General features: G+C 35.8%; 1 protein-coding gene across 1 annotated transcript in view; it reads right to left on the reverse strand.

The window, feature by feature from the left end:
• LOC117708666 (uncharacterized) overlaps positions 1-27018 on the reverse strand; it is a 65781-nt gene that overhangs the window by 20181 nt on the left and 18582 nt on the right. The window contains exons 7-14 of the mRNA XM_034502582.2: positions 26361-26391; positions 22825-22897; positions 17823-17910; positions 15966-16045; positions 14009-14078; positions 9435-9463; positions 9284-9344; positions 7312-7406 (exon numbers count right to left, since the gene is read on the reverse strand). Coding sequence (XP_034358473.2) covers positions 7312-7406; positions 9284-9344; positions 9435-9463; positions 14009-14078; positions 15966-16045; positions 17823-17910; positions 22825-22897; positions 26361-26391 — 527 coding nt within the window. The remainder of the gene's footprint in view (positions 1-7311; positions 7407-9283; positions 9345-9434; positions 9464-14008; positions 14079-15965; positions 16046-17822; positions 17911-22824; positions 22898-26360; positions 26392-27018) is intronic.

Below are 27018 nucleotides of genomic sequence, written 5' to 3' on the forward strand. Positions count from 1 at the left end.
AAAATACGTGAAATCCTCTTTGTGTATTAACCTCGGGGCAATAACTGACTAGCTATTGTTTCCTTTAAGTAATTTTCTAAGAGATCTTAATAGATTTTTGCTGAAACCTCGGAGTTAGCATTTTGGTAGATTATACTAAACCTTAACTGTGATACAAAAATGAGTTTTATGCATAAATCACAATTTAAAATTAAACATTTTGCCTTTTGGCTGGGGCAGACACCTAGCAAGTCTGCTCTTATGAAGACACCATATACTGAACCTTTCTAGAGCAGCAGGTAAGAACACTCCCCCACAACCCTGAGCCCCACAGCTGCAACTCAACCAAACCCTGCCCCTCCAGAATACCACTCCCCTTCAACCCCTTGCTTGGTCCTTTTGGCTGGGGCAGATACCTAGTGGGTCTGCTTTGTGAAGACACCTTATCTTGAAACCTCCTAGAGCTCTGGTAAGAACCCTCCCCCACAACCCTATGCTTCAGAACTGCAACTGAGAGCCTGGAGCACTCTGGAACCGTCACCCACCCCTCCCCTCTGGAATACCACTCCCCTTCCACCCATTTCATGTCCTTTTAGCTGGGAAAGACACCATATCATGAACCATCTTAGAGCAGTGGTGAAACCACTGCATTTGGAGCAGCTGAGGAACCACTGCACTTAGAGCAGCAGGATTTCAGGATACCAGAAGAAGTCAGAGTAACAGGAGGTCCTCTACCCATGAGCTTAGGATCACAGGATCACAGAAACACCTGGACTCTGAGGAGTTCTGACACAAGCAAGATAACTGGAAAGACAGTCTCCAGTCAGAGATAATGAGTGCAGGTAGCACTAGAGTTAACCAGATGGTGAAAGGCAAGCACAAGAATATAAACAACAAAAAACAAAGGTACCTGGCATCATCAGAACCCAGTTCTCCCACAATGGCAAGTCCTGGACACCCCATCACACTGGAAAAGCAGGATTCAAATTTAAAATCACTTCTCATGAAGATGATAGAGGATTTTAAGAATGACATAAATAACTCTCTTAAAGAATTACAGGAGAACACAGGTAAACAGGTAGAAGCCCTTAAAGAGGAAACACAAAAATACATTAAAGAATTATAAGAAAACACAACCAAACAGGTGAAAGAATTAAACAAAACATCCAGGATCTAAAAATGAAAATAGAAACAACAAAGAAATCTCAAAGGGAAATAGAAAACCTAGGAAAGAGGTGAGGAGTCATAGACTCAAGCATCACCAACAGAATACAAGAGATAAAAGAGAGAATCTCATGTGCAGAAGATACTATGGAAAACATTGACACAACAGTCAAAGAAAATGCAAAATTTGAAAAGCTCCTAAACTAAAACATCCAGGAAATCCAGGACACAATGAGAAGACCAAACCTAAGGATAATAGGTATAGATGAGAGTGAAGATTCCCAACTTAAGGAGACAGTAAATATCTTCAACAAAATTATAGAGGAAAACTTTCCTAACCTAAAGAAAGAGATGTCCATAAACATATAAGAAGCCTATAGATGGCCAAATAAATTAGAATAAATTCCTTCTGTCAGACAATAATCAAAACATCAAAAGCACAGAACAAAGAAAACTATTAAGAGAAGTAAGGGAAAGGGGTACAGTAACATATTAAGGTAGACCTATAAGAATTACACCAGATTTCTCACCAGAGACTATAAAAGCCAAAAGATTCTGGACTGATATTATACAAACCCTAAAAGAACACAAATGCCAGCTCAGACTACTATACCCAGCAATACTCTCAATCACTATAGATGGAGAAACCAAGGTATTCCATGATAAAACCAAATCTTCCAAAACACAATATCTTCCCACAAATCCAGCATTTCAAAAGATAATTGATGGAAAACTCCAACACAAGTAAGGAAACTACAACCTGGAAAAAGCAGGGAATTAATCTATCAACAACCCCAAAATAAGATAGCTACATAAACATAATTCCACCTCTACTAACAAAAATAACAGAAGCAACAATCATTTTTTCTTAATATCTCTTAACACCAGTGAACTCAATTCCCCAGTAAAAAGACATAGACTATTAGACTGGATACATAAACAGGACACAGAATTTTGCTGCATACAGGAAACAAACATCAGTGACAAACACACACACTAACTCCAAGTAAAATGATGGAAAATAATTTTTCAAGCAAATGGTCCCAAGAAACAAGCTGCAGTAGCTATTCTAATATCAAATAAAATCTACTATCAACCAAAAGTAATCACAAAAAGATAAGGAAGAACACTTCATACTTACCAAAGGAAAAATCTACCAAGATGAACTCTCAATTCTGAACATCTATGCTCCAAATGCAAGGGCACCAACATACATAAAAAAAACTTTACTAAAGCTCAAAGCACACATTGCACCTCACACAATAATAGTGTGGGCTTTCAACACCCCACTCTCAGCAATAGACATATCATGGAGACAGAAATTAACAGAGACACAGTGGAATTAAAGGAAGTTATGAACCAAATGGCTTTAACAGATTTCTACAGAACATTTCATCCTAAAACAAAAGAATTTACCTTCTTCTCAGCACCTCATGGTACCTTCTCCAAAATAGACCATATAATTGGTCACAATGCAGGCCTCAACAGATACAAAAATATTGAAATAATCCCTTGTATCCTATCAGATCACCATGGACTCTACCTGGGCTTTAATAATAACAAAAACATTGCAAAACCCACATACACAAGGAAACTGAACAACACTCTACTTGATGATTAGATCAAGGAAGAAATAAAGAAATTAAAGACTTTTTAAAATTTAGTGAAAATGAACGTTCTTCATACCAAAACTTATTGGACACAATGAAAGCAGTGCTAAGAGGAAAACTCATAGCGCTAAGTGTCTACAAAAAGAAACTGGAGAGAACATATACTAGCAACTTGACAACACAACTGAAACTTTAGAACAAAAAGAAGCTAATATACACAACAGGAGTAGAAGGCAGAAAATAATCAAACTCAGGGCTGATATCAACCAAGTAGAAGCAAAAAAATTATACAAAATATCAACAAAACCAGGAGCTGGTCCTTTGAGAAAGTCAACAAGATAGATAAACCCTTAGCCAGACTAACCAGAGGGCACAAAGACAGTATCCAAATTAATAAAATTAGAACTGAAAAAGGAGACATAACATGAGAAACCGAGGAAATTAAAAAATCATCAGATCCTACTACAAAAGCTTATTCTAAAACAAAACCGGAAAATCTGAATGAAATGGACAATTTTCTAGACAGGTACTAGGTATTGAAATTAAATCATGAGCAGATAAACCATCTAAACAGTCCCATAACCCCTAAAGAAATAGCAACAGTCATTAAAATTCTCCCCACCAAAAAAGCCCAGGACCAGATGATTTTAGTGCAGAATTCTATTAGATCTTCAAGGAAGACCTAATAGCAATTCTCTTTAAACTATTCCACAAAATAGAAACAGAAGGAACACTACCCAATTTGTTCTATGTCCTATGAAGCCACAATCATGCTCATACCTAAACCTCACAAAGAACCAACAAAGAAAGAGAACTTCAGACCAATCTCCCTTACAAATATCGATGCAAAAACACTCAATAACATTCTCACGAACCAAATCCAAGAACGCATAAAAGCAATCATCCATCATGATCAAGTAGGCTTTATCCCAGGAATGCAGATATGGTTCAATATTCAAAAATTCATCAATGTAATTCACTATATACACAAACTCAAAGAAAAAAACCATATGATCATCTCACTAAATGCTGAGAAAGCATTTGAAAAATTCAACATCCCTTCATGGTAAAAGTCTTGGAAAGATCAGGAATTCAAGGTCCTTACCTAAACATAGTAAAAGCAATATACAGAAAACCAGTAGCCAACATCAAACTAAATGGAAAGAAACTTGAAGTGATCCCACTAAAATCAGGGACTAGACAATGCTGTCTACTCTCTCCTTACCTATTCAATATAGTACTGGAAGTCCTAGCCAGAGCAATCAGACAACAATGAAGTCAAAGGGATATAAATAGAAAAGGAAGAGGTCAAAATATTACTATTTGCAGATAATATGATAGTATACTTAAGTGACCCCAAAACTTCTAACAGAAAACTACTAAATTTGATAAACACCTTCAGCAAGTGGCTGGATATAAAATCAACTGAAACAAATCAGTGCCTTCCTTTACTCTAAGGATTAACAGGATGAGAAACAAATTAGGGAAATGACATGCTTCACAATAGTCACAAATAATGTAAAATACCTTGGTATGAATCTATCCAAGCAAGTGAAAGATCTGTATGACAAGAACTTCAAGTGTCTGAAGAAAGAAATCGAAGATCTCAGAAGATGGAAAGATCTCCCATGGTCCTGGATTGGCAGGATTAATATATTAAAAATGGCCATCTTGCCAAAAGCAATCTACAGAGTCAATGCAATCCCCATTAAAATCCCAATTCATTTCTTCACAGAGTTAGAAAGAGAAACTCTCAAATTCATTTGGAAAAACAAAAAACTCAGGATAGTTAAAAGCTATTCTCAACAATAAAAGAACTTGTGGAGGAATCACCATCCCTGACTTCAAGCTGTATTACAGAGCAATAGTGATAAAAGCTGGATGATACTGGTACAGAAACAGGCAGGAAGATCAATGAAATAGAATTGAAAACCCAGAAATAAATTCACACACCTATGGTCACTTGACCTTTGAAAAAGAAGCTAAAACTGTCCAGTGGAAAATGACAGCATTTTCAACAAATGGTGCTGCTGGACAACATGTAGAAGAATGCAAATCAGTACACTCTTATCTCCTTGTACAAAGCTCAAGTCCAAGTAAATAAAGGACCTTCACATAAAACCAGATACACTGAAACTAATAGTAGAGAAGGTGGGGAAGAACCTTGAATATTTGGGCACAGGGGAAAAGTTCCTGAATAGAGCACAATTGGCTTATGGTCTAAGAGCAAGAATTGACAAGTGGGACTTCATAAAATTGCAAAGTTTCTGTAAGGCAGAGGACAAAATGGCAACCAACAGATTGGAAAAAGATCTTTACCAATACCACATCTGATAGAGGGCTAATATCCAATATATACAAAGAACTCAAGAAATTAGACTCCAGACAACCAAATAACCCTATTAAAAATGGGGTAAAGAGCTTAACAAAGAATTCTCAACTGAGGAAACTCAAATGGCCAAGAAGCACCTAAAGAAATGTTCAGCATCCTTAGTCATTGAGGAAATGCAAATCAAGACAACCCTGAGATTCAACCTCTCACCAGTCAGAATGGCTAAGATCAAAAATTCAGGTGATAGTAGATGCTGGCGAGGATGAGGAACACTTTTTTATTGTTGGTAGGATTGCAAGATGGTGCACCCCTATGGAAATCAGTCTGGCCATTCCTCAAAAAATTGGACTTAGCATTACCTGAGTACCCAGCTATACCACTCCTGGGCATATACCCAGAAGATGATCCAACATATAACAAGGTCATATGCTCCACTATGTTCATAGCAGCCTTATTTATAATAGCCAGAAGCTGGAAAGATCCCAGATGTCCTCCAACAGAGGAATGGATACCATAAATGTGCATTTGCACAATGGAATAGTACTAAGCTATTAAAAATAATAAATTCGAGAAATCCTTAGGTAAATGGATGGAATTAGAAAATATCCTGAGTGAGATAACCCAATCACAAAAGAACACACATGGTATTTACTCACTGATAAGCGGAGATTAGCACAGAAGCTTGAAATACCCAAGACTCAACTCACAGACCACATGAAGCTCATGAAGAAAGAAGACTAAGTGTGGATGCTTTGGACCTTCTTAGAAAGAGTAACAAAGCCAGGCGGTGGTGGCACATGCCTTTAATCCCAGCACTTGGGAGGCAGAGGCAGGCAGATTTCTGAGTTCGAGGCCATCCTGGTTTACAGAGTGAGTTCCAGGACACCCAGGACTACACAGAAAAACCCTGTCTCGAAAAACCAAAAAAAAAAAAAAAAAAAAAAAAAAAGAAAAGAAAAAAGAAAGAGTAACAAAATACTCATGGGAGCAAATATGGATACAAAGTATAGGACAGAAACTGAAGGAGTGGCCATCTGGAGACCATTCCACCTGGATATCCATCCCATGTCCAGTCACCAAAGGTAGACTCTGATGTGGATGTCAGGAAGTGCATGCTGACAGAAGCCTGATATAGCTGTCTCCTTAGAGGTCTGTCGGAGTCTGACATATTCAGAGGCAGATGCTCACAGCTAACCATTGAACTGATCAAGGGGTTCCCAATGGAGGAGTTAGAGACAACAAGCTGAAGAAGCTAAAAGGGTTTGTGGCCCCATGAGGAGAGCAACAATACCAATCAACCAGAGCTCCCAGGGTCTAAACTACCATTCTGGAAGCACATAGGGAGGGACCCATGGCTCCATCTGTATATGTAGAGGAGGATGGCCTTGTAGGGCAAAGGTGGGAGAGGAGTTCCTTGGTCCTATGAAGGCTCAATGCCCCAATGTGGGGAAATTCAAGAGTAGGGAGGTGGAAGTGGGAGGAGTGGAGGCACATCCTCATAGAAGCAGGAGAATGGGGGATGGGATAGGGGTTCCTTAGAGGGGGAAATGTGGTAAGGGGATAACATCTAAAGTGTAAATAAAATATCTAATTAAAAAGGGAAAAAAAGAGAACCACCCAAGAGTCCTGGACATCTTTATGTCCCCTATAATTAAAGGTGGAAAAGTTGGACACAATATCAGGACAGTATGAGATTTAAAACAACTTTTACCCAGTGTTGGGGACAACAAAACAGAATCACTTTGCATGTTTCTTTCCTTAGAAACAATAGAGGGAGATATATTTTCCAGATGCACTTGGGCTCATAGGACGAATTGGATGCTACTATACCCAATGAAATGAACAGATGAGTCAAGGTAACTCATACACGAGCTGAGAAAGAGTCATCCAGTTCCTTTTATCACAGTTTGAGATCATGTGGAAATAAAGAAACTTGCCCTGTAATTGCTTTATTTCCTGTATTTATAATAAAAAATTCATGCTAAAAGAAATTTAAAAATAAATTATTTAAACATTTCATTCTTTAAAAAAAGATAAAATGTTTAGCCCTATAATGGGATTCTAAGAATGTTCTGTCATTGCAAACAGGTTAAATGCTTTAATTTTAATATTAAGCTATTAATCTGTTGACTGTATAAGGTAGTTTAAAAGTAGTATGTTGGTCTAAGGCAGTATCATTGAAGCAAACAATATTAAATGATAAATTTAAATTTAAATTTTACTTACAAATTCTTGATTTTCTCTACTCCTATCAAAACTTTTCTCATTTTCCAGTTTAGATTCTGATATTTCTTCTTCTATTTCTTCAGACAAATATATATCTTTTGCATAAAAATATGAACAACAATTATATAAAACAATATTCTATAAAAGGAGATAGTTTAAAGTTTTTTAAAAAATATTTTAATTAGACATATTGTATAGCTATATATTTACATCTTTGGAAGAACTTGTAATTGTAAAAAAAATCAACACTCTACTTGTATAGATACTAGATATTGGCTCACTGGGAATTGTGGTTTTATATGGTTTGTCTAGAAATTCACAAATAACATATTTGCTCACAACATCCACATTCAAAGATACTATAGGGAAAAAAATGCGTTGACCTATGAACAGTTCTCTGTCTTGTAATAGTATTTCTTTAAATATCACAGTAGTAAAATCATTAAAAGTATCCTTGTTTAACATAAATTTCTGGTGAAAAGCATAGCATACTTATGCTTTTAACTGATGAGTTGCCTCTTTATGACCCATTCTAGTACATGGAGTCATTCTGGTATATATTTCACTTTTCATAGAAAAAATGATTGTTGTTTTCATTGTGGCTACCAGGGTTCATTATTGATGTTTAAATTCTTCTATGCCTCTTCCACTAGAACCAACTTTCTTCTATGTGCATCCATTTTTCTCCTTGGTAAGTAGGAACTGTATTTTGAATATTACACCAGGAGTTCTCATTTGTTTTTATTTTTATTTTCTTTAATTACTTTGTGTATTCCTGATAGGTCCTGATATTGGGTTTTGAAAATAAACAAGACATTCCAGCCATGGATTCTCTACTAAAGTTCCTGTTTTGACATAGATAGATTGAGTTTCAGAGAATAAGTACAGAGAAATAATTACATGTAAAAGCAAAATATAAATATATAGGTAAGTAACTGAATTTTCATTGGCAGCTCCACCATATGATATTGCATTATATTTTATTAAAACATTATATGCATGCTTTGTTAATGCTATTTCTTTTCCTTTTAAATAAATTACAAGGCACTAGGAGATCTAGAAAAATACAATTGATTTTCTTATTTGAAGATGAGGTATATTGCTGTTTGTCCAGGACAGAGGAGAATCTCTAAACTCAAATATGTCTCTGTCTTAGCTTTTCAGGTGCCTTTGTATTGAGCCTTGGATGAGGTAACTCCATTTAACCTGCCACCTTCAGTGACATAACACACAGGTAGAGGGCGTGATTAACAAGTCTCCACCTCCAGAGATTTAAATATTAATGAGTTATCTAAAGACCAGGGGCGTAGCTAATTAAGTTATTCCCGCCCCCTCTTCCCCCTCCCTATAAAAGGCCAGGTGAGCCTGGCTTTCTGGGGAAGTGCATACCATCTATACCCACTCAACATGCTATGAACAATAAAGCTTTGGAAAACTGGACTCCACGTGTCGCCTGGTCTCCCCGCCAGATTCCAGCTTTTGGAATACTGGAACCTTGTCGATGCAGCCACTGGCCCGGCCACTGACAGCTGCAAGAATGTAGGTAGGACCCTCCAGAGCAGTGTGGGAAGCCCGCAGTGGAGACCCAGTCGCCAGGCTCCCGCCCCCCCCCCCCCCCCGCGAGATTTCTTCCCCACACCTTTGATTATAGGTTTGCATTCTTAGACCCAGGTCTACTTAAATCATGTTTAAACCTTAAGCAAGCCTCATTAGTTTCAGGATTGCCTTCTAAAAATTTCTAACAAAGATATCACACACTGGAACTGTTAAGGAAATGGAAGCTGAATAATAAATATCAAAGTGTATCTTAGATTTATAAATACGATTTTTGTGCTTGTGAATGTTTCTGAAACACGTATGCCATTAATAAATGGCATTATTATAATTAAGAAATAATTGGCATAAGAAGGCTTTGAGCATTTAAATGTACTAAATATGCATTTGTCATAAAAATTTGACTCAAAAAATTTACCTGGTTGAGATTGTTGTAATTCAGACTTGGGTTTGTAGATTGGATGAGAATAATCCCTAAGCTGAATAGATTTTGAAATGAGATAATTAATAAATGTCTTGGACTTCAGTCAATATAAAATTATTCAATATAAATATTAAAAGGCAATTACCTCTGGGTGTGGACACTTGTCAGCCCACACTAAAAGGGAAAGGGAACATAATCAATCCTATGCACAATGACAAGTCCAAAACTATCTCTGTGAAAGATTTGTATGGCAATGGTTTTCATCCCCTTATTTCAAAAGAAAAAAAATCCAATTATTTTACTAGGTAGAATAGCAGCTGACAAAAAATATACTAAAATGCAACAACAGAAATTTACAGATTCAATGTAATCCCCATCAAAATTCCAACATAACTTGTCAGAGAATTTGAAAAACAAAGCAAAACAAAAACTAAAAAGGAACCTTTCAGCTTAGTTTGGAAACATAACAAAAAAGTAAACAAACAAAAACAAGATAGCTAAAACAATCGTAAATATGCTGGAGTCATCACCATCCAAGATTTTCTGTTTGATTACTGAGCCATAGTAATTAAGACATCATGGTATCAGCATAAAAATAAACATACTGATGAATGAAATTAAGTTGAAGATTCAAACATAAGTTTAAACCATTATAGGCACTTGATGTTTAATAAAGAATCCAGAAATACACGTAGATAAAAGAAAACATGTTCCTCAAATGGTGCTGACCAAACTTGATGGCTGCACGAAGAAGAATGCACACAGAACTATATTTACTATCCTTAACAAAACTGGACTCTAAATGGATCAAGGGCCTCAGTATAAGACCATATACTTTGATTATGACAAAGTGAGAAATTAGGCTTTAATTCTCTGGTACAGGGGAAGAGTTTCTGAAGAGGAAAACCATAACACAGGCACCAAGACCAACATTGAATAAATGGGACCACATGACCTCAGGGCTATCTCTCCTGACTGTCTCAGGTGGTAAGGGATGTAGCATGGTATCACTTCCACACCCATACCATCTCAGTGCAGCAGAGAGGCTGGACCAGCATTTCCAAGCCTGTAGGGTAGCTCAGCTATGCACCTACCACCGGGGCCAGCTCTGCTGTGCTGTCCAGGTAGAGTGCAGGACTAGCTCTGCCCAGCACTGTAGTTGTAGAGGGACTTGCACTATGCCTGGTCAGCACAGTAAAGATGGCCCTGGTTATGGGTGCAGGGTTGAACCTGCAGCACAGTGTGAGCATGAGAGTTCTAGCCTTGCCATTCCTCTACTAAGAGAGGGCACTGGTGTTAAGTCAATGCCCTCCTCCCACTTACCCCTTGCCAGCTGCAGCACTTGGGAGACAAGGCCCTGCACCTTGTTTGGGCAAGATAGGAGAGCTAACCCTGGTGGAGGAGCCATGGATGAAACAGTCCCAAAGGCATGAGCGTAAGAGAGGTGTCCCCACAATGTAGAACAGTCAGAGAATAAACAGGGAGGGGGATAAAGTCTGGAGTGTAAAAAAGATTAAAGAATAAATTTTTAAAAAAAAATAGAAAAAAGTGGAAATTATGAAATATACAGGTAAACAAATGAACCTAGAAAAACGTGAGGTAACACAAATTCAAATACAAATATCGTATGTCTTATATGTGTGCTAAAATCCATAGAACCACAGAGATTCTATTGTGGGGAGCCAACAGTAGGTGGCTATTATCCTTGCAGCCATCTTGAGCCATATACCCTGACAAGAGACTTGTTTACAATAGCCTACAACAGCTGAACAAACTCTGATAACATCTTGTTTTAGATACCCAGGATTTTCCCTTGGGTGTGTGAGACTCAAAGGTGTGATTTAGAGCTGAGACTTAAGGGCGTGATTTAAAGACCTGGCTTAGAAGTAAGACATATAAAAGGCAAGAAGCAGACAGAAGAAAGTAGTAGGCACTTGAGACTCAAGACAGGCAATTAGGTATTAGACACTTGTACTTGGAAGAGTACTTGAGACTTGAGACTTGAGGCAGGAAACTTGGACCTTGGAGGCACTAGGGACTAGGAACTAGGGACTAGGAACTCAAGACTAGGGATTTGGAGAAAAAAAGAGAGACTGAAGAATAAACGGGATCGAATCACACTCTGCCAGGTCTCCATTCCTTGAGTCTGCCCTCACTCTCTCTCTTGCTGAACCCAGACCCTTGAACCGGAGCAGCCTGGGGCAGTGCAGGCTCTAACAATTTAGTCCCCAAGGCTTTTGGCAGTGTGGGTTCCAATATTGATAGAGTGATCCACGACATTTTGGCCCCCAAGTGTGGGGCAGAGTGGTTCTTGACATTCTATATTAAGTAAGAGATGTCAGGGGAGGATTACTCAAGTAAGGAGAAATAGATTATAAAGTTGGAGGGTGTGGGAGATTTAAATGGGAAGGCAATGGAGAAGAATAATTAGAATGGTAAAATGGGGAGGAACAATTCATTTAAAAAACCATATGGAAACTTATTACTGTAGAAGCATTCTAAAATAATTATGTATATAAAATAAATCTAAATGGAGTCTTTATTGGCCAAAAAGTGCAAAACTCAAGAGATAGTACATACTGGGTAGGATGTAAGATAAGGGAGGAACTCTTTCATTGCTGGTGGGAGTACAAACTTGTACAACTACTTTGTATATCAATTTGTCATTTTCTCAGAAAACTAGGAATAGTTTTACCTCAGGCCCCATCTATATCACTCCTGGACATATATTCAAAAGATTTTCCAACATTTCACAAAGACTCTTGCTCAACTATGTTCATAGCCACTTTATTTGTAGTAGCCAGAAACTAGAAATCTAGATGCCCCTCAACTGAAAAATGAATAAAGAAAATGTGATATACTCACACAATGGAATACTATTCAGCTATTAAAAACCAAGATAGCAAGAACTCTGATATCTAATGGATGGAATGTGAGAGTATCATACTGAGTGAGACAACCCAGTCCCAAAAAGATGTGCATGGTATGTACTCAATTATAAGTGGATATTAGCCATAAAATACAGGTACCATGTTATACTCCACAGACCCAAAAAAGCTACACAAAAAGGAAGTCACAAGCAAGGAAGCTTGAATATCACTTAAAAGGGGGAATTAAATAGTCCTAAGAGGTAAATAGAGAGAGGGACCTAGGAGAGAGGGGAACGGGGGAATTCATGATTGTTGTGGGGAAGCACAAAAGAGATGGTTATATGGCCAAGAAAATGAATGGAAATTTGAAACTTATGGGGTGAGGAGGTAGGCACATCTTCAAGATGAGAAATGGCCTGGGACAAGGAAGGCACCCAAGAATCAATGGACGTGACCTTAACTATGATTTACTACATTTGTGGTATGGTACCTGAAGAGGGCACTTCCTTTATCCAGACAGGAATCCCAGTGGATCAATAGAGACACCAATCCACCCACAAAATTTTCAACCCAAAATTTATCCTGTATACAAGAAATGCAATGGAATGGAGCAGAGACTGAGGGAATTGCCAACCAATAACTGGCCCAACATGAGACCTATCCCATAGGCAAGCACAGACCACTAACACTATTAATGATACTCTGTTATGCTTGCAGACAAAAGCAAGTTGTCCTCCAAGAGACTCCACTCAACAGTTGACTCAGACAGATATAGACACCCACAGCTAAACAGTAGATGGAGTTTGGGAATTCTTATGAATGAATAGGATATAGGATTGTGGGTCCTGAAGAGGATAGGAACTTTACAGGAAAACCAAGAGAGTCAACTAACCTGAACCCTTGGGGCTCTCAGAGACAGAACCACCAACCAAAGAACATGCATTGGCTGGACCTAGCCCTCCAAGTTATAAGTAGCAGATGTGCAGCTTGGTCTTCTTGTGGGTCCTGAACAACTGGAATAGAAGCTATCCTAAAAGCTGTTGCATATATGTGGGATATGTTCTAGCTGGGCTGTCTTTTCTGACCTCAGTAGGAAAGGAAGTGCCTAGCTTCACAGAGATGTAAAGTGCCAGGGTGGAAGATACAAAGTTGTGCCCCCACTTACCCAGAGAAAAAGGGGATGGGAGAAAGATTGTAGGAAAGGGTGACAGAGATTGGGAAATGAGTTGTATATAAAGTTAATAAGTAAAAATTTAATAAATTTCTTAAATTGAAATTTAAAAAAAAAAAAACAGAAGTGCCCAAATAAGGAGGAATCCACCCCACTTGAAAGGGGGAAGGAAATAATTACCACAGGAGGAAGAGGGAGGGAGGAACCTAGGTAGAAAAGAGGAGGGGAAAAGAAAAGGAGAATAGTATTAGATACAAGAAAAGAACAGGAGAGAAGCCCAGAGGGTCAAGAGAAAAAAATGAAAATAAGCAGCCTCAGGAAGTGGGAGGTGGGTGGACCCTCTAGAAAGTACCAGAGACCCAGGAGGTGAGATATTCTCAGAACTCATTGAGGGTGACTTTAGCCAAAATGCCCAACATTGTGGAAAAAGAACTTGAAGAATCCACCTCCAGTAGATAGATAGATAGACAGAACCTCAAGTGGATGGACAGGGTTACTAACACACAATCAAAATTTCTCACCCAGAATTGTTCCTTAAGACTCAGATGTTACTAAATTTGAACAATGTATAATTTTGATTATCTTTTACCTGGCTATAAATTTATTTAGTGATTTCTTTAGATGGTAAAACCTATCATTAACTTGTCTTAAAAAAATTCTCTTCATGATGATGCTTACCTTGACTTATTTCATTTTTGTCTGTATCATTTCCTGTGTTGAATGAATGGCCAGCTTTCATGAAACTGTTCTGCAATGCATTAGGGTCAAAGATATTCTATCAAATAGTGTTAGTAATAATAAGTATCAGAGAGGTCTTATTTTCTTTCTATGAATATACTTTTATTTCTGACTTTAAGAAAATTATAGTTGAGAACATATGCAGTATATTTTCAAAAACATATTTTAGTGGGGAATCTTATAAATTCACTCAAGTTTAAGTTCATCTTTCATTTCTCATGGCACACCATTATATATAAGTAGTACAGAAAAGAGGATACACATGTATATACAGAGTGTTACCTGAGTTGCATAGATCGATATAGGTTAACTGATTTTATATTATAATATCTAAAACAAATTTGTATTTCTTAGTAAAATTGGAAATTATCTATGAAATAAATATTAGCACTCTTAGCAAGGTCATTTCTCTAACAAATACAAGATTAAACATGAAGTATAATAACAGTGACACTGTTTGTGTAGTTAGGCATAACAGAAGATATGTTATGGTTAAATTTATTAATATGTCATGAGGAATGTGATAATAAAAGTAGAAAAGGTTTTATTTTAGTAAAAATGAGCTGACTAAATTGACACATTTTATTAACTTCTTATAGATAGAAAACCTTGACCAAAATGATAAAGAAGGCAGAAGTGTTTTTCTATATTATCTTTAAGTAATAAAATTAGAATACAAAGTGTGTGTGTTATGGAAATAGCTCTCAGTGAACTGAAATATTCCCCAAACAGAGTATTTTCCCATTTTTGTCAATATGTTTCCAAAATAACCACATTTTGCATTTTCATCACTCAGGAATTTTATAAGTTATGAGATGATGTTGTCCACAATTCCATAGGGTCAGTCATGGCAGCCAACTAGACAGTCACTGAGTGGACACATACAAATGCATATTTTCTAAGACATTTTAACCTTCATGCTTAGATCTCCAATAACAAAATACCAATTTCTCTCCTCTTCTGTACTAATGATAAGCATCCCTAAATTTCCCCAATATAATACATTTTATCTACCCTAAAATGCATCTTTCTGAACTAAAACAGTTGCATCTTATTTGTTTTTCATTCTATTACTATACCATAAGCTTCCATGAGGAAGATTCAGTGCTTAGTTGCTCAGCATGTAGCAGATATGCACTATAAAGGCTTATACAGATTCAAAAGCTAAAAATGTTTTCAGAGCATCCTCATGTTTCAGTAAGTTCATTACTGTGTGTTGTGTCTCTAAAAATATTGTGGGAAAAGGAAATATATAGTGTCTTGAATCTATGTAAATTATCTATAATAACTCAATTCCTAATATGTATTCATTAAGGGCACTGGAATTGGGAAACAATTGATTTTTTTTTCACTGAAATGAGCAAAATCATTTTAGTTGTTGCTTTACAATTAAACTTCCTTTCTGTAATCAAACACTCTTTTAATATGCAGTTTACTTGATTACAGATACTATGATTATATTATCTCTTCAAATAAGGATCTTAAAATTACTCAATGACCATAAGGGGAAAAATGCTCCTTAGTATGACCGAATCTAATCAACACATCACAAATTTAGTTTCTTTAGACAGAATCATCTTTTGTAAATGAATCCAGTTGTAAAGTCATTAATTTTTAAATTATACATTATTAGAAATGCAGAGCCATGAAAAAAGCTTGACATAAGCACACATATAATCACATAATTTTTTACTGAACAAGAAAAGATGACTATCTGTGTGACTGATTTTTAAGTATACTATGTGATTTATAGCAGATAAAAGTCTTTTATTTTAATATGAAATCATCACCTATTGACTGCATGTAGTAGCATTAAAGGTAGCTTACATTGGTCTATGGTGATATCATTAAAACAAACAGTATTAAACAAGAAATTTAAATTTAAAAAGATACATACCAATTTCTGGTAGCCTTCATTCTTATTACAACGATTTTTATTTTCCAACTTTAAATCCAGTACTTTGTCTAATCCTAGTTCTTTTGACAAAAACACACATTTTTATATTTTATTAAAATATAAAAATATAAAATATAAAATATAAAAAGCAGTTAGATAAATAATGGTCTATCATAAGAGATTAAAATATATGTATAATTAGAATTTTTAAAAAGTTGAGTCTCATTAAGTATTTCAATTAAAGATCATCTATAGATAAAACCTTACATCCTAGATAAATCTTCTAATTATAGTAATACTGGTATATCACTTTTAAAGAGTTCATGTCATACAATTTTTTGACCAGTTCATGAAGACATGAAGAAATTAATAAATGACAATGCTTTCTAAAAGCCACCTTTTAAGATGTCATATACATGAATACGTTCATTACACACACACACACACACACACACACACACTCACACGCACACGCATACAAACACACAAACACATTAAGAACACTTGACAAAAAAAATGGGAAATAATATAAATGAGCAAAATAGTTTCTGTTGTAAGACCTGAGTGCTATAAATGCCACATTTCAGACAAGATTTGGAAGAATTGACCTGGAACTTAGAAATCTACTTTTGTAATATGAGAATGTGCTATGCAAAGTACCAAGGGAGATAGGCAGTCAGTAGCATCACCAGCAGAAAATAATTCAATCCAAAATGTCTATGAGCCTGGCAAGATATCCTTTATGGTATGATAGTAGCACTTTTATTTTGAAGTAAGCAACCACTATATCATTGACCTTAAGACTCACTCAATGAGCAACTCATGATTGGTACTATAAACTTAACCTACTACCCATGGGTGTAGAAATCATAGATGCTAGATTAATCTCCTGGTACCACTTTTATATCAGTATAGTTGCTGTATTCTAAATATGATTCATATAGCCAGTTATGCCCACAGAAAAATGTAGCTCTTATTTCTCATAAACAAAGTTTCTTTATGCAGCAGACAGGATTATTACAGATATCTACAATAACACAAATTTTTTAAAAAATGACCATATAATGCCTAACCCTCACTAATAAAGCCCTAAATTTAAGCTTCAGGGAAAATAACAAAATGGGAAGAGAGAGATTATATGATCAAGGGACCAGGACACTTGCTACTATATACCATCTTTCATGCATGGATGTTGGTAATATGAAATTAGAAAAGTATTATTTCATAAAGAACATCTCAATAAGGACAACACCAGCTGAGATGCTAATATGGACGAAGGAAATTTCAAAATACACATCCATAGATGAAGAGTTGTAGGCAATCAGTGGCTGTTAAGGGAAGACAAATTAGGTTTTTTCTCCAGAGATGAGTTCTGTAATAGGTTATGCAATTACAATACTCCACTTTAAATACTTTTATATGTAAGCAACACTAAACAGATACAAACACACACACTGGAGAGTAAGACAGAGAAAGAGAAACAGAGAGACAGAGAGAGACAAAGGAGAAAGAGAGAGATGTTATTAATGATAGTATAGATGAAGAAATCACAAACTTGAGGAAGATTCATGATTACAGGAAGAATTGGAGAAATAGTGGGAAAGATTAAAATGATGTAAATACATTGAACAGGAGTGATATTCTCAAAAATATTTTAAAAAGTAAAATAAAAGGCAACTCTTTTATTAACATTACTCTGTCAACATTTGGATGAAAATTGTTCTGCCCTAGTATATTTACATCTTACTTCTGTTTTAATTAATAAGAAATTAGTAGTTCATTTTATTTGTCTAGGTTATCTGTGATCATTAAACAACCTTCTGTCAATTACTATTACAAGATAAGTGTACTCATTACCTTTTTGCTCTTCTATATCATCATATTTTTTGGAAACTTCTGGAAATTCACACACACCATTTTCGATAATAGTCTCAGGAATGTCTTGCTAAAATTGATAATAATAAAGAGACATTAAAATGAACTGAATTTCCTATTTTGATTAAATTTGAAAGTAATGAATAATTAAGATGCAGAATATTTGCATAGATAATATTTTGCATGCTCTTGAGGTCATCATGTTTCCCTTGTATATTCTCATATGCTAAAACCCAAGTCTAAAAGCAGAAATAAAAATTCATCTGCAGAAATGAACAAGAAACTAATAAGTTCATCCTATGAAAATTATATTTCTTACCTAACTGAAATATGCTTTAGAAAGTACATATTTATGTGATAATTATTAGTGTGCTTGCTATATCAAAGCAATTAATTTTAAAATAAATTCTATTAAGAAAAACCAATTAGTATTAGAATAAGATACTTCGATTAGTAATAGAATACAGACTATGCCATCTGGAGAAAAACCTTAAACATTTTAGAATCAGTTTTGTTTAGGAAAACAAAGATGTAAAAAAAATCGCAAATAAGAAAATTTAGAGATAGAGAAAAACAGTTTCACAAAATTAAAATACAATATGTGAATCTGTTTAATTTACATAAGGTGCATATACATTCATTGAAATATAAAAGCTCTTCCACCATGAAGAGATGTTGTCATTAAAGTTTAGTAAGCATTAATGTGAAAGAAAGTATCGGAACATTCATTCAGTGTCTGGAATGTTCCAGGTACCTACTAGTTCTTGGCAATGGTAAAGGGAATGCCTTTGTGCAATAATATATTGAGCAGTTTTAATACACCAGCATGAGGTATGAAAGATAATTTTAAATTCACATATAATTCTATTCTATTCTCTAAATAGCATGACAATAATAGCACTTAATATTTAAGTCACATGTCTAGGAACCTTAATTTAGAAAAGTTATCCAATGAAACATCAATGTCATTATGCAAGTTGAGAATTTTTAAGTATTCACATTTTGTTGAAATACATGTCAATCTGGTCCAAACACAAATAAAATGGATCAAGAAAGGACTAGAAAAGTCTAATTGACTATAACTTGAATTCCAAGTTTAAAGTAACTGTATAGATTTTAACAATAGACTATAAAAGATGGTTGTGTGGGTGAATTATAAAGAATTTGCCTTGCATTCATTAACTCCAGATTTGACTTACTACTTTTGAAAAAGGAAAAGAAAAATAAAATGAAGGACAAGGAGGAGAAGTAACAGAAAGAGGAGAAGAAGATAAAACTACAAAACTATAATCACAAATGATCTAGGAAGCCTAAAAACAGAAAGCATAACTACTTTTTTGAAATTTAAAGGTTTGAGGTATGTATCTTTATTTATTTTTTCACATTCTTTATGCAATATTTTATTTACATTTCAGATGTAAATATGTCAGACTCTGGCAGATCTCTAAGGAGACAGCTATATCAGGCTCTTTCTTGTCAGCATGCACTTCCTGACATCCACATTAGTGTCTAGTTTGGTGACTGCACATGGGATGGATACCCAGGAGGAATGGTTTCCAGATGACCCCTCCTTCAGTTTCTGTCACACACTTTGTCTCCATATTTACTCACAGGAGTATTTTGTTACTCCTTCTAAGAAGGTCCAAAGCATCCACAATTGGTCTTCCTTCTTCATGGACTTCATGTAGTCTGTGAGTTGTATGTTGGATATTGTGAGCTTTTGGGCTAATATCCAATTATCAGTGAGTGCATACCATTTGTGTTCTTTTGTGATTGGGTTACCTCAGTCAGGATGATAGTTTCTAATTTCATCAATTTGCCTAAGAATTTCATGAATTTATTGTTTTTAATAGCTGATTAGTAGTTCACTGTGTAAATGTACCACATTTTCTGTATCCATTCCTCTGTTGAAGAGCATAACTTCAACAAAGTAGCTGAATATAAAATTAAACAAATCAGTAGCCTTTCTCTATTCAAAAGATAAAAAGGCTGAGAAAGAGATTAGGGAAACAACACACTTCATAATAGACACAAATAATATAAAATACATTGGTGTGACTCTAACCAAGCAAGTGAAAGATTTGTATGACAAGAACTTTCAAGTCTCTGAAGAAAGAAATTGAAGATCTCAGAAGATAGAAATATTTCCCATTAATTGTCCCATGGATTGGGACAATTAATATAGTAAAAAATAGCCATCTTGCAGAGAGCAATCTACAGATTCATTGCAATTCCCATTAAAAATCTCAACTCAATTCTTCACAGAGTTAGAATGAGAAATTCTCAAATTCATTTGAATTAACAAAAGAAACAGGATAATGAGAACTGTTCTCAACAATAAAAAAAACTTCTGGGGGAATCACCATCCCTGACTTCAAGCTGTACTACAGAGCAATAGTGATTTTAAAAAACTGCATGGTATTGGTACAGAGACAGGCAGGAAGATCAATGGAATAGAATTGAAGACCCAGAAATGAACCCACACACCTATGGTCACTTGATCTTTGATAAAGAAGCTAAAACTGTGCAGTGAAAAAAGGACAGCATTTTCAACAAATGGTGCTGGTTCAACTGGAGGTCAGCACGTAGAAGAATAAGAATGCAAATCAGTCCATTCATATCCTTTGTACAAATCTCAAGTCCAAGTAGATAAAGGACCTTCACATAAAACCAGATACACTGAAGCTAATAGAAGAGAAGGTGGGGAAGACCCTCAAGTACCTAGGCACAGGGGAAAAGTTCCTCAACAGAACACCAATGGCTTATGTTCTAAGATCAAGAATTGACAAATGGGACCTCATAAAATTGCAAAGCTTCTGTAAGGCAAAGGACACTGTCAGTAGGACAAAATGGCAACCAACAGATTGGGAAAAGAACTTTACCAATCCTACATCCGATAGAGAGCTAATATCTAATATATACAAAGAATTCAAGAAATTAGACTCCAGACAATCAAATAACTCTATTAAAAATGGGGTATGGAGGGAGCTAAACAAAGAATTCTCATCTGAGGAATCTCGAATGGCCAAGAAGCACCTAAATAACTTTTCAACATCTTCAGTCATCAAAACAACCCTGAGATTCCACCTCACACCAGGCAGAATGGCTAAGTTCAAAAACTCAGGTGATAGCAGATGCTGGCAAAGATGTGGAGAAAGAGTAACACTCCTCCATTGTTGGTTCGATTGCAAGCTGGTACAACCACTCTGGAAATCAGTCTGGCATTTCCTCAGAAAATTGGACACAGTATTACCTGAAGACCCAGCTATACCACTCCTGGGCATATACCCAGAAGATTCTCCAACATATAACAAGGACATATGCTCCACTATGTTCATAGCAGCCTTATTTATAATAGCCAGAAACTGAAACAACCCAGATATCCCTCAACAGAGAGATGCATACAAAAAATGTGGTTCATTTACTCAGCTATTAAAAACAATGGGTTCATGAAATGCACAGGCAAATGGATGGAACTAGAAAGTATTATCCTGAGTGAGGTAACCCAGTTACAAAAGAATACACATGGTATGTACTAACTGATTAGCCAAAAAGCTTGGTATGTTCGCAATACAGTTCACAGACCATATGAAGCTCAACAAGAAGGAAAAGCAAAGTATGAATCCTTCATTCCCACTTAGAAGAGCAAACAAAACAATTATGGGAAGTAGAGGAGGTAGAGGGTGGGTGGGACTTTGGAGAATGTGAGGAGGGAGAGGGAGAAAAGGGAGGCACAACTATCCATGGGTGGAGATGGGGAAGATATACAGAGAGAGGGTCAGGAAATTGAACAGAGGTGTATAGCAATGGGGGATGGGGAACTGGGGGCATCCACCAGAAAGTCCCAGATACCAGAAAAGCAATAGACTCCAAGGACCCAACAGATATGACATTAGCTTAAATACCCAACAAAGGGGAGGAAGAAACTGTAGACACCATATCCAGAGATTAGGCAAGGCCCACCAATTAAGAGATGGGCACACCCACCTATCTCCAAAGTTTTAACCCAAAATTGCCCCTGTCTAAAGGAAATACAGGGACAAAGAATAAAGCAGAGACTGAAGGAAAGCCATCCAGAGACTGCCCCACCTAGTGATCCATCCCATATGCAGCCACCAAACCTAGACACTATTGCTGATGCCAATAATTGCTTGCTGACAGAAGCCTGATATAGCTGTCTCCTGAGAGGCTCTTCCAGAGCCTGACCAATACAAATGCAGATGTTTGCAGCCAACCACCTGACAAAGCACTGGCACCCCAAGAAGGAGTTAGTGGAAAGATTGGAGGAGCTAAAGCAGTTTAGAACCCCATAGAAAGGATAACAGTATCAACCAATCAGACCCCCTGAGTTACCAGGGACTAAATCACCAACCAAAGTGTACACACGGAGGGACTCATAGCTCCAATTGCATACATAACAGAGGATGGCCTTATCTGGCATTAGTCAGAGGGGCCTTGGTCCTGTGAAGGCATGATGCTGCAGTGTAGGGGAATGCTAAAGTGGTGAGGCAGAGGTGGGTGGGTGGGTGGGAAACCACCCTCATAGAAGCAGGGGGAAGAGGCATGGGGTAAGGAGTTTGTGGAGGAGAAACTGGAAAAGAGGATAACATTTGAAATGTAAATAAATAAAATATCCAAATAAAAAAAGAAATTATAACTGTATCTAAATGTAATGATTTCTAGCAATAGAAGATTATGGCTATAAAATGATTTGTCTAAGAGTAAACTTAATATCCTATCACCATATATCTATTTTCTTATAATATTACACTATAATACTACTATATTTCTTTACCTAAAATATTTACTGTGCTCTTTATTTTTTTACAGTAGAGTCATTAAAGTGTCATCATTTTAAAAGAAAGTATTTTTAGCCAACTGCCCATCTAATATATGATAATTCAACAACTACTATATTCAAACAATCCAAACACCACAAAGAAAAACTCAGATCAAGAATTTATCTGAAAAAAATTCTGATTACCTGAATTTTAGAATTTTCTTTTTCCTCCTCTCTTGAACACATAGAAATCAGTGACTCAGATTTGAAGCAATATCTTTCAAGCAAAGGCATATAAAAATGGGTGAGTTTTACTTAATAAAAATATTATGAATGATTAGTTATTTGGATAACAAATAGTTTTATAAAATTCTTTTAGTTGTTACTTTCTGTTTCCAATTTTCCCAATCTCTCTGCACTTATCCATAGATTACACACATACTTCCACATCAAATTATGTTAGTCAATATACTGATAGAACCTGCATATCATTGTTTTGGAAATTGTCCTGATGATTGCACCTAAATTACAATTAATTGCTCATATACCCACTCAATATAAGCATAATAAACATGACAGTCCCAAATAAAACACAACAATAATGCCCCTATTCTACTCTTTATTTATAAAACACCAATCTATATAATTTAGAAATGGCAACTCTCATACTTGAGCATGTTAAGTGATGATTGAAAGGAAACCATCACATCCATTTAAAAATAACTAATGAGGTCATTAAAAATAACTTTTAAAACACTTGAACACTAAATTTATAAGTAAACACACAAATATGTGCATTGCTGTTAGGATTGCTCTTTTCAAAGGGTAAAATATTACACCATAAATAACTCTGTGGCAGCATATTTTCCCCGAAAGTTGGGAGGAACTAAGGTGAGAGGAGTAAGGAGAGGAAGAGGATAAGGAAGAGGAGGATCTAGGGAGCAGAGAGGTAGGAGGATGGAGAGCCGTGCTTGAGAGCAGTCCTGGGTAACAGCTTATATCTAGGTTAGTTAATTGGGAAACACCTCCAATTGTGTGGGCATCTTGTTATTGAGCATTACCAAACGTATAAAGCCTTTTAGATATCTAAGCAGTAGAGTCTCATTTCTACACATGGATGGTGGGGTGGTCTGGGCTCAGCCGAGCCTTGTGGAGACAGTGTGGAAGATTGGCAGAGCCATCTCCCGTGCTGGCGTCTTGTGGGTGGCAGGGCTGGTGTCTCTGGCCGCCTGAGCTGGCCTGAGCCGAGGGGCTGTGATAGATAATTTGCTGTTGCTGCTCCTGGCCACAGGCCTTGTCTAGTTGGGAAGGCGGCTGATTAAGAACAAGCCAGATTGAGCCGCCAATTTTAAATAATTACTTCAACATAACTCAGTTATGTTTTTTAATTGGTTCAAGTTTATTCAAAGTCTACAAAGCACTTAAAACTTTCTCTTTTTTGTTCTTGTTTTAATTGTGGGGGTTTTTTGGTTTTTGGTTTTTTTTTTTTTTTTTAGTTTTTTTGGTTTGGGGTTTTTGGTTTTGGGGGGTTTTTTTCTTTTCTTTTCTTTTTTTGTTTTTTTTTTGTTGTTGTTTGTTTGTTTGTTTTACAAGACAGGGTTTCTCTGTGTAGCCCTGGCTGTCCTGGAACTCACTCTGTAGACCAGGTTGGCCTTGAACTCAGAAATCTGCCTGCCTCTGCCTCCCAAGTGCTGGAATTAAAGGCGTGCACCACCACTGCCAGACTAAAACTTTCATATGTGGTTGATCAATGGCAGAGAATTCTTGATAAAGTGAGGACATTTGCCTCCCTTTCCCTCTACATTGTCAACGTGTCTTCCTTCTATATGATACCATTCCTGCTCACTTTTCTGCAGTGTTCAGTGATGCTCCTTAGCCTTTAAAAATCCATCCTAGGAAAGCGCAGATTCCTGAAAGTAAAGTTTCTATGGACCTGAGTAGCCACTAGCTTCCTCCCTGCCTCAGGCAAATGCGGTAAATGGAGACTCAGCAAAACATACTTTAACCTATGCATGCTAGTACTTTCTATGAAAATATTCTTGTACATTCCAATCTATAAAAGTTATGTAAGACTTGGGAAAAGATACACAGAAAAGAGGGCCATTTTTACCAGGTCACAGATTTATTTCATTCAGTCTTTCCAGTACTGAATTCCAGTACTCTGTTTTATAGAAACATTCCTCTTTTCTAGAAAGAATTCACTGTGGCTCAAGTAAATTTTCAATAGAAACCTGGATATTTGTCATGTGTTACAATTAAGCACAAAGTCAATGCATTTTACAAATTACTTTTAAACCTATTTAACAGCCTATATGAGATGATTTTTCACCATTCTGTGTCCTGAATAACTCAATTGTCTTTTAAAAATTCAATAAAAGTTCAACCTCTTATTCCTATTGACCTTCATAATGTTCCTTTTGAAACTGCCTTTCCTCAGTTAAAGGCGTTCTAATCCCCCACCATTGACCACCAAGAGACTAATCACCATGCTCTAATGTCATACTTGTCCTCTCTCATTGGTAATATTTGACTCACTCCTTTATTCTTCTATTTAACTATTTAATCAAATACTGGTCAGCAAAGAAGATAACTAGTCTTATACATAAAAAATATATGCAAATCTAAATTGAGGCATACATATTTACACATCCATGGAGTACTGTTCTCTAACTTTGGGTGCTCCATCAGAATAACAACTTGCCTACACTGCTGAATCTAGTTGGCTTTGCTTGGAGTATTTTTATTAGCTTTCAATATTCCTTGAAGACTCAAATTTTTAGAATCTGAGATTCTAAAAACTAGAAGAAAATTTAACAGACAAAATTTAAAACTACATATAAAGAAACATGAAAAAACTTACAATGTATAGGAAAAATTTCAAAAAACTTAGTGTCATGGAGAAAAAGACTTTATAAAAAATTTTTATAAACAAAAAATTCCCTGTAGTCATTCAAGCCAGTAGTTTCAAGAGAAAATAAAAGTGAGAACAAATTAGTAATATTCTCTAATTATATGCTGAACACAATAAATTTAACACAGTGTGTGTGCATATGCACTACAATTCTAATAAAAAATTTTAAGACTTCTCTCATATTGATCATTTCAAACCTATGATTCTATGAACACCATTAATGAAGGTTTTTCCTCTACATTATTTGACAGTAGTATGCTTTACTTACATATTGACTAACAGCAAATGTCAAAAGGATATGATAAACTACTGGACTATAGGTATTTCAGGAAAATTCTAAGCCAGAATTGACACATGGGACTCTTCCAGTGTAGTCAGAGAACCAAGAGAATATGCAGCCTGACATTTAAGTCATGAGCTACGTGTTAACTATGAAATCATAAAATTAGTCAAAGTTTTTAGATGACAGCTGCTATATCAGTAAGACACTTGGTTATAATGATACAAATGTTTAAACATTATTTTAATAAGGTATAATCTACATTAAGGGAATCACATGGAATCCAGTGAAGAACAGAACACTGAATAAACCGTAGCATTTTTGACAACTGCTGGTATCATATGCCTATAATCCCAGTGCATGAAAGGCAAAGGAAGGTGGATCTCTGAATATGAGACAAGTCTGGTCTACACAGAGAATAAGCCCTGTATCAAAATATCAAAATAATTAATATCAATAATAATTTAATAATGAATAAAACAGTAGCTTCTTTTCCTTGGTTCAAATTATAAATAAATATTCATTTTTAAAATAACTCTAAAATCCTACCCTGATGAATAGACGTCTGCATGCAAACTTCCTGTGATTGAAACAATAAGAAAACATATTTCAGTAGAAGAAATGAGTCTACAAATGATAAACATTAGACACTATGAAGCTTCAATGCTAAATGATAACTATACCTCTGGCAAATAATTAAGGCATCAAGAAATCTTTACTCTCTTTGAGTTTAGCATTTGATACCTAACACTAAGTGGCAATATAACATGACAGTAATCCAAAATGAACTTTCAGTCTGATGGAAATTAATACCATTATCAGCATCAGTAACTATTATAACTAACCATCAAATACAGTAATTTGTCTAGAATAATGGTAGTAGGATCAATTCTAATAAAGAATAAATATGTTCTTATGATGCAACAAGGCTTCTCCAGATATACAGCTGCACTTGTTAAGGTAAGAATAAAGCAATCTATCAGAAAGAAGTGGAGTCAATGAGCAGCATACCTTCCAATCCCTGAAATTATAGAGAATGATAAAAAATATTTCTCATAAAGACTTTCAAGGTATCAGAAAAGAGACCTGAGATAAAATCAAGTTTGACCATGTTCCCTTATCTTCTATGTGATTAGGTGGTGATGAATTCTTTTAATTCTTGCTATAATTCTCATTCTTATTTGTAAGTAGTGTGGTAGAACTCAAT

The sequence above is a fragment of the Arvicanthis niloticus genome, chromosome 1 (assembly GCF_011762505.2).
Source record: "Arvicanthis niloticus isolate mArvNil1 chromosome 1, mArvNil1.pat.X, whole genome shotgun sequence".
Classification (NCBI taxonomy): Eukaryota; Metazoa; Chordata; class Mammalia; order Rodentia; family Muridae; genus Arvicanthis; species Arvicanthis niloticus.